This window comes from Epinephelus fuscoguttatus, linkage group LG22 (assembly GCF_011397635.1).
Source record: "Epinephelus fuscoguttatus linkage group LG22, E.fuscoguttatus.final_Chr_v1".
In the NCBI taxonomy this organism is placed as follows: Eukaryota; Metazoa; Chordata; class Actinopteri; order Perciformes; family Serranidae; genus Epinephelus; species Epinephelus fuscoguttatus.
Genome location: NC_064773.1, coordinates 28,299,035 through 28,313,833, shown reverse-complemented (window position 1 = coordinate 28,313,833; position 14,799 = coordinate 28,299,035). Strand labels below are relative to the sequence as shown.

General features: G+C 41.6%; 1 protein-coding gene across 2 annotated transcripts in view; it reads left to right on the top strand.

Annotated features, from left to right (window-relative positions):
• nav3 (neuron navigator 3) overlaps positions 1-14,799 on the top strand; it is a 539,739-nt gene that overhangs the window by 127,053 nt on the left and 397,887 nt on the right. For both annotated transcript variants that reach the window (XM_049566143.1, XM_049566145.1), the window contains exon 3: positions 13,663-14,122. In XM_049566143.1, coding sequence (XP_049422100.1) covers positions 14,054-14,122 — 69 coding nt within the window. In that variant the 5' untranslated portion in view covers positions 13,663-14,053. The remainder of the gene's footprint in view (positions 1-13,662; positions 14,123-14,799) is intronic.

The following is a 14,799-nucleotide window of genomic DNA, read 5'->3' as shown; positions in this document are numbered from 1 at the left end:
TTAGATGTTTGTCACTTTCTGCCCTAGTCATTATTACCTAACCTAGTATTAAAACATAAACAATGTGTCACATGTCTGAATTCAACATTGGTTTGTCTGTACACGTATTTGTTAGGCGGGTGGCACAGTGGTGTGGTGGTTAGCACTGTCGCCTCACATCAAGAGGGTTTCTGGCTCGATCCCACGAGGGAGCACTTCTGTGCGGAGTTTGCATGCTCTTTTCTCCAGGTACTCCGGCTTTCTCCCACAGTCCAAAGACATGCAGGTTGGGGACTAGGTTAATTGGTGGCTCTAAATTGTCCGTAGGTGTGAATGTGAGTGTGAATGGTTGTCTCTATGTGTTAGCCCTGCGATAGTCTGGCGACCTGTCCAGGGTGTACTCTGCCTCTTGCCAATGCCAGCTGGGATAGGCTTAAGCTTGTATTAACCACAGACCTTATTTCTAACCAAAAACCCATTCAAAAATCCCATTGACTTTGAGACAAGGGAACCAGGAGTGCTAAAATGCTAACTAATTTCTGGGTTTTAGGGATCATTCCTGGCACACTCTATGGCAAGAGAGTACACAACATCCCACACACTGACATGTACACACAGCAGGAAGATGAACTGCAGCTGTCAAGCTGTTAACACTGGCTTCCTGAAGTGGTGGCGTGATTTTTCATTCTTTGGTGTCCCCAGCTGCCTAACAGGCAAATTGTACCTCGAAAGACTCCAACCATGCTGTCAGTCTGAAATAAAAACAGTCATTTTATCACTGGGATAGCCAGTGTTTACTTCAGTGGGGAAAAAAGTTAAGTTAGAGCCCTCGTTGCTAATCCGTTTCTCCTACCCCTCCGACCTGCCTATAAGTTTTCTTTTGGATATTATCTCAAAAGCTGATTATTTCATACAAATAAAGATCAGTGTAGAGAGAGAGAGAGAGAGAGAGAGAGAGAGAGAGAGAGAGAGAAATTTAAGATCTTGAATCAAAGTAGGGCTGAGACCAGAGGAAGGCTGTTTCTCAGGTGCTGAATATAAAACGTATGAGAAAATGGTCAAAATCTTTGTCTTAACTTCGTCACAGGATCATTTCCGATATTATGAGAGCGATTCCAATACAATCAACTATCCTTATTGCTTCCTATGGTTGCTTATATCTGACACACATACTGGCTCAGAGATCCATATGGGGATGCATGAACTGTGGGGCTCCTGTGCGCATTTGAGCAGCAGACAACGCAGTCAAACACAGATGCAGGCTTTATTCACCATGCCTGGAAATGTTGATGTTGCACTAAGAACGATCGAGGTTATCTCAGTCTGCATTTTTACATCATCTTATTCACGTCATCATTGCTTGCCTGTGAAAGCACCCCTGATGGAATTTGATTGCCACGCAAGAACAGATTTTTCCAACCACTGCCTACATGTACAGCAAGTCCCTGTTGAGTTTTCCCTCCCCTCCAACACACCCCACCCTGTTGTGAATATAAAAAGATGATGCATTTGGCAATCAATGGTTGTAACGCTGCTGCGCTGTTATCCCTTATTTCTGCTGGGGGCCTCAGTGTGATTTAGTGAGGCCCCTGAGGCTCTATAGCCAGCACGGTGCACGGCTGGGGGAGGGGTGTGTGTGTGTGTGTGTGTGTGTGTGTGTGTGTGTGTGTGTGTGTGTGTATCTATGTATGTTTGTTTTCATACTGTGTGTGTGTTTAGCATATTCAGAATGCAGAGCATGGGAATTAAGCGTGCGTGTCAGCATGAAAGAAAATGTTTGAATGTGTGTGTGTGTGTGTGTGTGTGTGTGTGTGTGCGCGCGCAGTGCCCCCTCCGTCCCTCAATTCTCTCCACCAACCAGCCCCCCTGGGAATTGGGGTGTATGTGTTGAAATGTAATTTTGGCCCCCGTTATTTAGCCTGACAATCTGTTTTATTTAACAGGACGTGGCGCTCCCCTCAACACCACTTTGGCGTGGCGGCCTTTTAAATGGAGAGAAATTGAGCCGCGTGCCGTTGTCTGCTATATATCACTTAGGCAATTACAACCTTCACGGATCTATTGGTAATAAAAAAGAGGTTTATGAAGCGCGAGCATGCCAGGCTGGAGGAAAAAATGCTAACAGAGTAGAGGTGTTTGGTGTGGAGGGGCGAGGCGTGGTGAGCTGACGGAGGAGGGCTCGGCTGTTTGATTTGTGTCGTATTCCGTCGCGACACATCTCATTTTGACCTCTGCTGGGTTCCTGGTTGACTGTGTGTGTGCTCATGTGTGTTCAACAGGCCCACATGGCAAATTAGCCAACAGACTCTTGTATATAATAAATCAACATCCCAAATGCCATCATGTGTAATTGAGATTTCACAGCCCTGATCTCATCTCTCTTTTCTCTCTTTCTTGCTCGGCTTTAAAAACCTAAAAAAAAAAAAGTAAAGATGTAACCCCCTCCTTCTATCCTCCACCATCCTTCCCTCTCCCATGATCCACCACAGCCATAATGAGATTTGATGTTAATCCCGACACAATATCACAAGATTACGCGCCTCCATAATGCTCCACGCAGGCAGCGCCGACGGTGGAGAATGGGTTTGGCGCATGCAGAGGAGGCTTGGCTGGGTGAAAGCACATTAATGTAATCTAAGTGTAATTGGGTGGTAATGCAGCTTGTATGTAGATGAATGGAGGAGCGGGATGGTGGGTTTTTTTTCCTTTCCCGTTTCATCCTCCCTGTCAGATGAACCCAGGCAGGCACAATGTAACACAGAGAGAGAGAGGGGGGGGGGCGGCTTGGGGGCTGGAGGTGCCTCGGCTAGACAGAGAAAGAGACTGATAGAGTGAGGGCGACAGATTGCCTGGAGAAGGCAAAGGGAGGGGCAGAGAGAGATTTATTTATCTCCAAACTGATGTCAAATTCTTGTAGCAGGAGTAGATTGATCAAAGACTGTGATTAATAAAAGGTAAGAGTCAGGAGAGGGGAGTTGGCACAAGGGAGGCATTTTGGATTTCTAAACTAAGAAAGTTATATGAAGAAGTAGATTTGAAGCCACTGTAGTTCAAAAAGTGAATTTCAGTTGACTTTAGATTGACTCAGGCATTAGGAGTTATTCAGACCTAAGTGAGGGAAGCAATTTGAGTAGCTACACTGCCTTTCAAAAAGTAGATGGACAGATATTTGCTATGTGGTCTTGGAAAATTGAGATTGTGCCTCTTAACCCATATAACTGAAAAGGAAAAGTTGAAAAAAGGAAAAGAACAAACACATTCAAAACCATTTTAACATTGTATTCCAGAAGAAATGTATTTTAAAAAGATTGATGGTAGTGTTGTTTGGGATACATTGTATGTATGGTGATTTATTGTTATTTATGAAACATAACTAACTGATGGACTGTATGTATGCAGGATAGCTAGAAAATTAAAGCAAGGTTTACCAGAAAAGAGTCAAATTCTCCTCTGTACGGCCCATTGCATGAAACACTGATCTCTGCTAATGTGCATAGAAAGAAGTTTGGTAAATTACTTCTGGAGGTGATTTACACCATAGATATTTATATATGACAGCACAGAAGTACAGTGGTTAGTATTGTCACCTCACAGCAACCCAGGATGAAGGGTTCGAACGTGGGTTTTCTCCAAAGACATGCAGGTAAATTGGTGACCCTAAATTGGCTGTAGGTGTGAATGTGAACATGAATAGTTGTCTGTCTCTATGTGTCAGCCCTGTGATAGTCTGACGACCTGTCCAGGGTGTACCCTGCCTCTTGCCTAATGTCAACTTGGACAGGCTCCAACCTCCCGCAACGCCTAATGGGATTTGTGAAATGGTCTGCTGTTTTGCAAGTACCTACCATGTTCTCACAATAAACAGTAGATTAAACCACAATGAAGCGTATTATTTTTTTCCAAGTTCCACTCTGAAGTAAAAATCTGCTTTTAAACTTGAAAGAAATAATGATTTGACCTTTTTTATTGACTGATATGAAAATTTTTATCGACAACATTTTTAGCCATATCGCCCAACCCTACATATATGCAGCATTTAATATATCAGCCCATTGCAGCAATACGTCAAGGTCCCCGCCATAATGGAGAAGGCACGACTTGCCTGTAAACAAATGCAAGTAAGGGAGCTACTTTTTATGGATAAAAAGTTTAAATTTCGTAACGAATTTCAGTAAGTCATTTTTATATTCAAGGGCTTATGATCTACGTGTTTTAGGAAAACAGTTTTGTCACCAATTAAATATAATCTCAATATTTAATCACTGCAAACTGGATGCTCAATAGTTAAGCTTACATAAGAGTTGGGCTTATATAAACCGAATCATTCATATGTTGGAAAACAATTAATTGTCATAAGGAGTGGTAAAAACTCACATTTGTCAAGCATAGATTTGACTTACTGTACCTGTGTCTCCTCCATGTGTTAGGGAGCTATGTAACATCTGAATGTTACTTTCATTGCAGAGGACTGCAAAAACTCTGAACGTCCACTGTTGCCAGTATATTGTGCTGCCTCTCCTAATTTAACCATCCTGCTTTTGTCCAATAAAATGATATAAATTTTTGTCATATACTGTCATCCTGATTCCATGGTTAGGCAGCATAATTCACTTCATCTAAGCCTTGTATACACTCTTGTCATGAGCATCCAGCAGCAATTATACCCTAAATATTAAGATTCTAATTAACTAGAGACACAACTCTTTTTTTAGTGCTTTTTATCCAGAAAAAAACACAGCTCCTCCATTTACCTGCACTCATTTACAGGCAAGTCTTGCCTTCTCCAATATGCTGATGACACTGACTTATGATCCAACAACCAATGGGGTATCAACAATTCTTTATCTATGGTTACACTACAATTGGACCATTTTGCATTACACAAGCAGGTAGAACAAATGCAGGCCTACTTAAATGCTATGTCCATTACTAATTTGTTGGGAATCTTTTTGAGTCGACACATTAAACTTTCCACAGAAATTAGCTAGGTTTGTTAATCCCTTTTAGGAAATGACATCAACAGGAGGCTCTGAAAATTCAGTCAGGAGTTTAAACAGGGCACCCTGAAAGAGATTTGGTTCCATAGAGAGGAATCGTGATCTATTAGCTGACTCCCTTCCATCAATGAGCTGCCCCATCAGTTGATTGGGTTGCTTGAGATCATGATGTAGCTGGGACTTGAGCTAAGCTTGACATTGTGTCCTGCCTGAACTAACTCTATGCTCAGTTAACAAGCAGATTGGCAGCAGCACATGCCCTCTTTTGTTTACTGTCTAAAGATCTTGTCATGGCACAAAGTGGCTCAGCCAGGCTTATCTCCATGTCCTGCATCTGCAGGCCTTTATAAAACTCACAAGATGGAAACTAATGTCATAGATGATAAAATATAAACCTTGCCATATTGGCCGTTTTTTTAGTTCTGGTATTAGTTAGCTTTGCATGCTTACCATAGGCATTATGTTGCATTTCTGGAATCCAATGGTGATTTACATGTTACTGTTAATGCTGCAAAGTCCTGAACGTTTACCATTTTTTTCTCAGTACATTTGTTGTAAATGCTTTCATATTTTTGTTTAATATGTTGTTTTGTTTAATTGAAGAATCTGACTGCCAGTGTGAGATATCAAATCTCCAGTGAGCAGGGGTGCTTGGCAGGTACTGTTTTAGCTGTGAGGGTCCTGATATCATTTTTGAGTCATTCTGCCGTCACTACCAAACGCTGTGTCATCTCTGGAAACAATAAACAGCAAGGTGCCAGCAAAATGTCAGGCTCGGGCAAGTGTGTGGAACAAAACAAACAGCGCAACATTGACACTGCAGCATGCATTCCTCAAGCTAATGAGCTGCTGCTTCTCATGTCAGTCTTCACCTTCACAATAGTGATTACCCTGTTAAAGAGAGCCAGGATACCTGCAGTGACACAAACACACACACTGCCGCCTTCTCTCTGCAGTTACCCTGACAACAGAAAAAGCCAGGGTCGCATTTGGTGCAGGTTGTCACTTCCATACCAATTAAAGATGTTGCTTAAACATATTACTACCTGCAGCCTGTTGTTTATCACTCCATGACCGTTGGTATGTAAAATCAGGACACATTTGCATAAACACAGGCAGGACTTTGTGTTTTCATTGGTTTTATTTGGTTGTTCATATAGTTGAACCAGCCTACCAGGGTTTTCCTTTTATGATGCATTTCCAGCTGTTTTTTGTTGCTCGCTTGCTGTCACAGTTTTTAGACTCTGAGGTCCCTAGACTTTCAAGTTTTCTCACCTGCGTTGCACTCTCTGTCTCTCCTCTCTTGTTTCTTTTTTCTCTGTGTCGCTTTCTGCCTCCTACTAGTTTCAATTCTCCTCTGTGCGTCTCGCTCTAAACTGCGATATGAGGCTGGTGAGGGATCAAAGGTGTTGCTGCCATTCATCTGCGTGGTTGTTTACCTGTGCCTGTCCTTACTCAAAGTCAGGAACTCTAGCTGTGGGGTCTTTGGCACCTTATTTTCCAAATTGGTCCTGCAGGGAGGGGTGTGACTTAGCATCATTGCATCCATTAAAGCCCAGTGAGTATCAGGGAGCACCTGGAGTAGACCTGAACTTAAATTTTGGTATCGGAAACCAAGGAAAATAACCGCAACTTATATAAAAGAATAGCGCTGGAGTCATGTTTTATTGCATGTTGTGTCTCGCATGCTAATTCCTTCCTTGGACTTAATGGCCTTTTCCAGTCTTAGAGGAAGAAGCATCCTCTTCACCAGCCACCACAACATGCTCAGTTCACTTTAGCTGATGCAGCAAACTGAACACTAAACACACTACTCTTGTTCGGTGCCTAACTGTCCGGAGCCTGGAAAATTTCCCAGTGGTAACTAATGTATAAGACCCCCATCATACATGTGTCCTAGATCAGGCCTGCATACACACACCTACACACTTTCTCACTCGTATGGCCTCTGCAGGCTTGTTTATGTTAATACAACAATACACATTTTGCACTTCATTAATATTTGCAGTAGCATCTGGTTTCTTTGTTCTCCCATATGGTCCCCATCGCTATGCTGTGCTGTAAATATGTCGTAGTGTGGTAATTGTTATTTCATAAAGCTTTCAGTTCTTTTGTGGTGCATTTGAAATGTGGGTGTATTTTTATATTTTGAATTTATCTTTTGGGTATTTTGCTGTAGCTTTGTTTCCTATTGACTATACTTCCAATTTATGCTTACCTACCATATTCACATATGTTATTTTTGATAAATGTTACCAGTCTGGAATACTAAATGGTATACATTAGAATCACATTAGCACGCTGTAAAATAAAACTCTGGTGTCCACTCCTTCATAAGTAATTTGTGAAAGTGTGTTTTAACCGTACTGTGGTTTCTACAGGGGAAGTGCCGAGTGGTCAGTTAAGTCCCTTTTAATGCTGTAATGTGTAGCAAGGGATCCCTGTTGGTTTTATTAGATTTATCAGTATTATTAATGGCCCATTGTGGAGCCAAGTGAAGTATGGCAAGGCTATTACAAATGTCCTAATTGCTGAGAATATTCCCATTACTCTATGTCTCTTCAGTCAAGTGGACGCTGGCTCTGTGCTTCCATGCAGATGTCTATATGAGAATCATGCTTTATGTATGCAGATTTTTAAGAGAAACAACAAATGTTATAGTTTTATTTTGGTTGTAGGAATCTGCACTGTACTGTTGCTGTGCTGCTTTAATATTAATTGTATGTATCGTGCTACATTTGCAGATAAAAAGTGTTGTGATGTATGCCTGTTTCAAAATGTAGGCGAACCACATCAGGTGTGTTTTGATTGGTCGTGGCTCTCACTGATGCTGATAAAATGAGGTTTATATTGAAGTAATGTCATTAGTGCATTATAGTATTTTAATGTGATGGCAAGGCGTTCTTTATGTTTGACCTCTGACCTATTGAGGTGATGATTTACGGCACATGTACCCCCATCCCTCCTGCTCTCCCCGAGGAAATCAGCCTGGATCTATGGCCATCATTTACATCTCCTCGAATTAAAGCAGCAGTGTGTAGTTACGGCCCCAGGCCTCATGAATCAAACTTTATTGACCACTTGGAGAGTTACAGACACCCGTTGAATACCAAGTGCTGGTGAAAGGCCACTGGGTGGGGGGAAATGTCGACCAGCTGTAGAGATTGAAGGTGGGATCACCGGCACTTTACACCAGGCTGTGATGAAACTGCAGCGGCTGCTGCTCATAAATATGGAGATTGTGCTTCCAATAAGATTTTTTACAGCCGAAGGGGGTTAAAGCGCACATTAATATTCTCTTAAACAATAAATATGAGAATGTGTTTGTCAAAGATACTGAAAGCATCCTGATTAATTCTTTTTATGATCTTTCTATAATGTTGATTTGGAACTTTTTCTATTGGACTAAATGAATGTTTCTGGTCCCCATATGGATAATACTTGGATAATTAGTTCATAATGATCACACACAGCCAAAGCAACTATTATAAACCAATTTGTTTAGAGCTTCGTAAGAATTATTTTAATTGCCGTTATCCACAAATGGCCATTCATCTCACTTAAGATTTCAAAATGAATTTTACATCTGTTAAAATGTCTTTTCTCTTACTTGTAAAACACATCTCAGTTGTCAGTTGTCACAGTTCAACATTTAAAGTCTTTATCTTTGTCTTTCAATCAATATAATACCTGCTTTAAGACTGAGAGACGGTGACAGGAAAAATCATCAATTATATCTGCTTGAATGACATGCCTGGACTTACATGACTGTAAAGTGAATAGCTTTTATGTCTGCATCACAATTTTAAATGGTGTGCAGTTTTCAGGATTGCAAGTGCACGTATTTTAATTTTGACAAAACCTACTTAATTAATATCTTGACAAATTGTAGGAGGTTAGTTTTAGGTGGCTGGCAACTATTATTTTCACCAGCTTTGATTGTCAATGACAAATGTACTCAGCTGTAGCTAATTAAGCTTTATTCAGTGTGTTGGCCAAACGACGAAAAAGGAAAAAAACTCTTGGCTGTGTAGATAGCGTGCTGGTGTTTCTGCTGTTTATGCTATGTCAGAAATGTGTTTTTAATTTTCATGAGAGTGAGTTTTGTTCTTTTGCCTTTTTGTTCAAAAACACCAAGAGAGTGATGAGTTTTAGCAAGCAAGCAATAGCTTGAAGTCAATTGCAGCCAGATAAGATAGCAAGGTAGTTTATTAGCTGTTAGGTTGTCAAGCAGGTAAGCTAGCAAGCTAGTTTGTTAGCTGTTTTCAAGCTGGTAAGCCTGCAAGCTTGTTTGTTAGCTGTTAAGTTGTCAAGCTGGTAGGCCAGCAAGTTAGTTTGCTAGCTGTTAAGTTGTCAAGCTGGTAGGCCAGCAAGCGAGTTTGCTAGCTGTTCAGTTGTCGAGCTGGTAGGCCAGCAAGCGAGTTTGCTAGCTGTTAAGTGTCAAGCAGGTAAGCCAGCAAGTGAGTTAGCTAGCTGTTAAGTTGTCAAGCTGGTAAGCTAGCAAGCTAGTTTGTTAGCTGTTAAGTTGTCAAGTAAAGAAAAACAGCTCTGGGCCCCTCTCATAATTTAGTTTCAGGTTTATCACATTAAAAGCTCTGAATTAGGACCTCTGTGTTTTAAGCCTGTGGTACAGTCTGTCTGTCTTTTAAGATAGGATTAGCTTTATCAGCTACAGTACAGAGGTAGCATGAACATCAGCTAATCAAAACCTTTTCAGGTGTTACTTGTAGTACATAAGTAAGAATACTATTGTTTCTTCATTCTGAAAGAACTCCCGTGCAACTGCATTATCTTATTTATTATCATTTATTAATGTAAAAAAACCCACACTGGTTTGTTATTATATTCTGTACAAACACATCTTGTTTAATACTACATACTGTATAACACAAACAGAACCCTGAACAGTAGAGAGCCATCGTTATTTTCTTTAGAGACAGCTGTGTTTTTCCAGCCTGTCCTCATTCCAAACTCATCAAATATCCCTGCTTTGTCAGTAATCTGGCCGTTAGATACAGGTGCACATTGGCACCCTTTGTGGCGATAAAATATGCACAGGACGGCAGCAGTTGCTGACACAGCAGCCATCACCTGGAGTCGTCAAATACTGGCACTATGTCATCCATGTCTGGGTAAGATACTGATGCACAAAGCCACCTCCCTGGCAGCAGTTTGTAACACTTTCGTTGACTAGGTAATATAGGAAGCTGGAAAGTCCCTACGGGGCAGATGGGAGGGCAGGTGGATAGGTCCAGTAAACCCTGGACTTCAACCTGGAAGCCTGCTGTGTGCTTACTTTGTGAATGTTGTGTGATGTTTTTTCTAAACCTTACTGCGTGCTTTTGTCGCACAACTATGCATCTAATACAGAAACTGTACATTTCCTGAGAAAACTTAAGTGTATTTTGAAAAGACACAATACATGTAGTAAAAATAAATTGACATGGAGTCTTGAAACAACAGCAACAGATGCAGGAGGATACCTAGCGTGTCATATATAGACGTGAAAGTTCACTGACAAAAAGCAGCATGCACTTCTTGCTGTGTGCGTCAAAATGACTACCAGACATCTCCTCAAAGAGTTCATTCTTATTTTAACTTAAACACATAGTATTTACTGTTGCCACATAATGTGGTCAGTGTTTAGATCAATCTTCCTTAAAAATTTGCCAATATAGTTTTCACGACATTCATCTAAGTAAAGCATGCTAAACTGAAACTGCAACACTGACCTGCATTGTTGATGCTGACAAAGAAAGAGTAAATAAGTGAGATAGGTCATTTGGAAAGTAATTATTGAAATAGCAGAGGTCCTTGTATTCCCATGAATTGCCTTAAATCTTTGTCAAACCAATGATTAAGTGAATTACCTGGTTATATACTCGCAGGATTAGTATGAATTTGGAAATTTAAGCACTGTCAACAAATGCTGATTTGTTTGAGATCCTGTTTAAAGCACTGCAAACAATATGCAGTGGAACAATGTCTTTTCTGGCACTTTTTTTTCTGGAGTGTCTGTCCTTACTTCCCTGAAAAGGGTGCTCTTTACCTGCTGTTGCTTGTCAGGAAAGCAGATGGAGAGTGGCCTCTGACCCCAGTGGCCTACATTGGAGACCATCTTGTCACTCTGACAGGGAGTGCCAACTAGCCGCTTCCTTGCAGCAAACAGAAAGTATGCCATGCCCTTCCCAGTGAGGTTCCATTGTTTCTTTTGTAATATTCAAGAAGAAAAAGGAGGCAAATTAGCCCTCATGCAGTATGCATGATTTTAGAAAGGCCCCCATATAATTCTACGGCTGAGGTAAATGGGGAAGTCTAGGAGCAATACAGCTGTGCTTTTAGCAAGTTTAGCATTTCTGGGATGCCGTGTTATTGCCTACGTCAAAATGTGTGGCGTTTCTTGTCTTAGGAGAGCATGCTTAATTTTCTTCATCACCTATTGCTGCAATATTCCCTGTGCGTTACTTGTTGTTTGAGGCTACTACATAATGTAATGTAATGGCACAGCATCCCCATGGTATTTGAAAGGAATGCTTTTCACAGCTTATTGCTAACAGCTAACACTCAGGGTTTCTGTGCAAAATGTCGTTGGGTGCTTGAATCATGATGTCCCCTAAGAACCAATTGCCAATTGCTTGACATGATTGCCCTTAAGTAACTGACAGGGTTGCGGTGTTACATGGCACTCTGGAGCTGGGTAAGTGTTCAGTGGCAAAGAAAACTGTTAAGATCTGGCCGGTGTTCAGAGAGGAGATGAAGGCGAACACAAGTCAGATTCCCTAATGGCCTGGGGGTGGTTAGCTGGGAGGCTGTTTTCTGTGATGACTTGTCTCACAGCGTGTTACCTTGAGAGATTATTGGAGCGTTTGATTGGCCAACTTCTGTGGATGGACACTGGCTGAATTGCAGTGCAGAGAATATCGATTTCAGTGACAGTACAATTGTATTTCTGTGTGTGGGGAAACTATATATGGGACTGTATAGTGTATTTCTGCTGGTGTGGGCTGATTGTTCCTTCTCTGTGTTCGGCTCTCGGAACAAATACAGTATTAGCTTGCAGGAGGGATACTGTGCACACAGTATTATGCACCAATATATCATTGTCAAATTAAGTGGTACATGCCGGAGGTAGGTGTGTAAACAAATTAAATCATGTTTTAAATGAGCAAAAGCCTCTGTAATGTTACTAGTGCTGGCTTTCCTTCAAATTAAGACCATTTTTCTCATTAACCTTGCATCTTTCTGTCTCAAACCACTCAGTTTGCTCTACATAGGAGACAGTGGCAAATATTAAATTTGCTTTGACTGTCTGCCAGTGCAAGAAAGAGAAAACATCAGCTGTTTTGCCAGAAAGATATCACTCTCTTTTTGTTTTGTGCCGTACAACATTAGACTGTGCCATAAAGCATTAAGCAGATTTTATACCAAAATATATCATATAAATTAGAAATGCTTTTGAAGATTTTTCTGAAAAGATGTGTTTCATGTTTGTATGATTGAATTTGTGCATTTGTGTGTAATGACGAACACAATGACTTACGAATGACAGTACAGTTATTTCTTTGTTTCCCTGGCACAAAAGGGAAATTAATAACAACAACGCAAAAAACACCTGTATTCGGCCCCGCTCAGTGCAGCCCTGTTTGAGTCGTGTGGGCATGGTTCTCAACATAGAGGTGGCTGAGCTGGCAGCTAGCAGATAATGGTGCTAACTCTATAAACAGTGCTAAACAGTAGCAACAGCGCTGAGAGCTAACATTGTTAATCAGATGGAAACAAGAGTCCATGTGTAACACTTCCACATCCTTATCAGTGGTAACTGCCATATGGGTGCAATGCGAAGTGGCAGCAATGAACTGGCCAGCGAGATACACACATATACTAACATGCATTCACAGCTGGACCGGCTTATCATGACAAACCACAGAGAAGCTTGGAATACAGCACACACAGAGAGAACCTTGAATTAGAAATGGCTAAATACAAGCATACAGATATAGTTATTTATTTATTTATGTATTTATTTATTAAATACATAAGGATATATTCTTAGAGTTTACGGGGAAATACTTTAAATTCACGCTTACCCAATCTGTCCGTATAGAATAAGTCCTACATAGCTCAATAGATAAAGTATGACACTGGTTCTTTTGGTGTTTCATCCACAAATCATGCTATAAATGTACAGCATAAGACCCTTTGAATGGCAGATGTTGTGTTGCAGGATGCCAGTAAACCAAAAAGACAAGTTGAACCCTAGTAGAGTCCACGGAGGGGCCAGCCACCGATCCTGTGGTTATCTTTCCATGCTTGGACCCTTCCCAGGGTGCGAGTTTACCCGACCTCAGCATGACTCAGTCCTTCCCCTTGCTTCTTTTTGGTGGAAAATAGGTTTCGGAGGAAAAAAAGACAACAATCAAAAACAATCACTCAGCGTAGAACAAACAGCATGTAGTAGAAGCTTCTCCTTCTCTCTCCCTCTCTGAGCACCATGGCAACATTCACTTTGATATGCAGATACCCCCGCCATTTGTACAGTGCAGCACCGAGGGGAATATTGACTTTTCGGAGAGGCAGAGAGCTTTTGCATTAATTGTTAAGCTAAAACTGTGCTTCTCTTTTTTTCTTTTTTTTTTTTGCTTTTTGTACATTTGAATCATAACATGTCTTATCTTTCTCTCCCCAGATGTGGAGGGAAGACTGTGTGCCGGAGCCAGGGATTGCACTCTGAGGAAGAAGCTAGCATAACTGTTATCTTCATGTAAAACAACACAACCTGCAGGCTGAAAGTCCTCTCTGGTGTTCTCTTTACTCCAGTCATCATAATGACGCTGTCTCGGTAGCCTTTCGCTACCTGATTGGTATTCATCCTGCTCTCTGAAACCTTCCAGCGCTGATAACACTCAGAGACACATTTTACTTTTACCGTACAAACCACCACCTGCCATGGATCGCCTGTGTCCGGGTGAAGGCGTGAGCCGGACACAGGATCTTGTTGGGAAACTGTAGCCACCTGGATTCTCTTCAGCTTATTTCCTGTGATTTTACTCTGGAGTTATTCTTTATTTGGACCAGGGATGGATGTACCGGAAGCCAGCAAACATGGGAAGAAGTCGACGAGTCAAAAGCTGGAGGACCAGAAAAAGGTAAGCAAAACTTTCCTGTTCTTCCCTTTTTTGCTACACAATGCTCTTGATCTTCTCCTGCTGTGTGTGCACTGCTTTTTTTCAATCAGCTTTGACTTTTGCTGTTTTCCAGTTGTATGTATGTGGAAGCCAAGGGATGAAAGTTTGTTTATCGCCTGGTTTGTTGTTCTCTTTACAAAAAGAGAACATGTTGGTCCAATTGCTGCTGTTGTCTGAATTCCCAGTAGCTCCTTCGCTCCATATCTCCTAATAGCTATTTATAAAGACGAAGGGGGGGGGGGGGGGAGGTGGAGTTTTTGCTCCCCCTCAGCGCCTCCAGTCTTTCATCTCGGCTCGTGTGGCGTGGCGGTGGGCAGGGCCCGCCCCAGCCTACCCGTTGGGAATGCATATTTACTCTCTGTTTGAGATGCTTTTTATGTTAACCACTCTGGGAATAGGAAGGGAATAATACCCATAAAAATGAGACAAATAGTTTTTCCTGTAGAGAGATATTGTGTGTGCTAATGGTCTGCTGTTCTGCTATGGAGGGCATGAGCTTGGTAAGATAATGGTGAGCTTAGCTGTGGCTAGTTAGGATTCTGACTCTGAACGCAGTGACCTCGAGAGGGTCAGATTCATCTGTGGCGGCAGTGGGTGGATCGATTGAGAGAACTCAGGCGTCAGGCCAAGTTCACGCT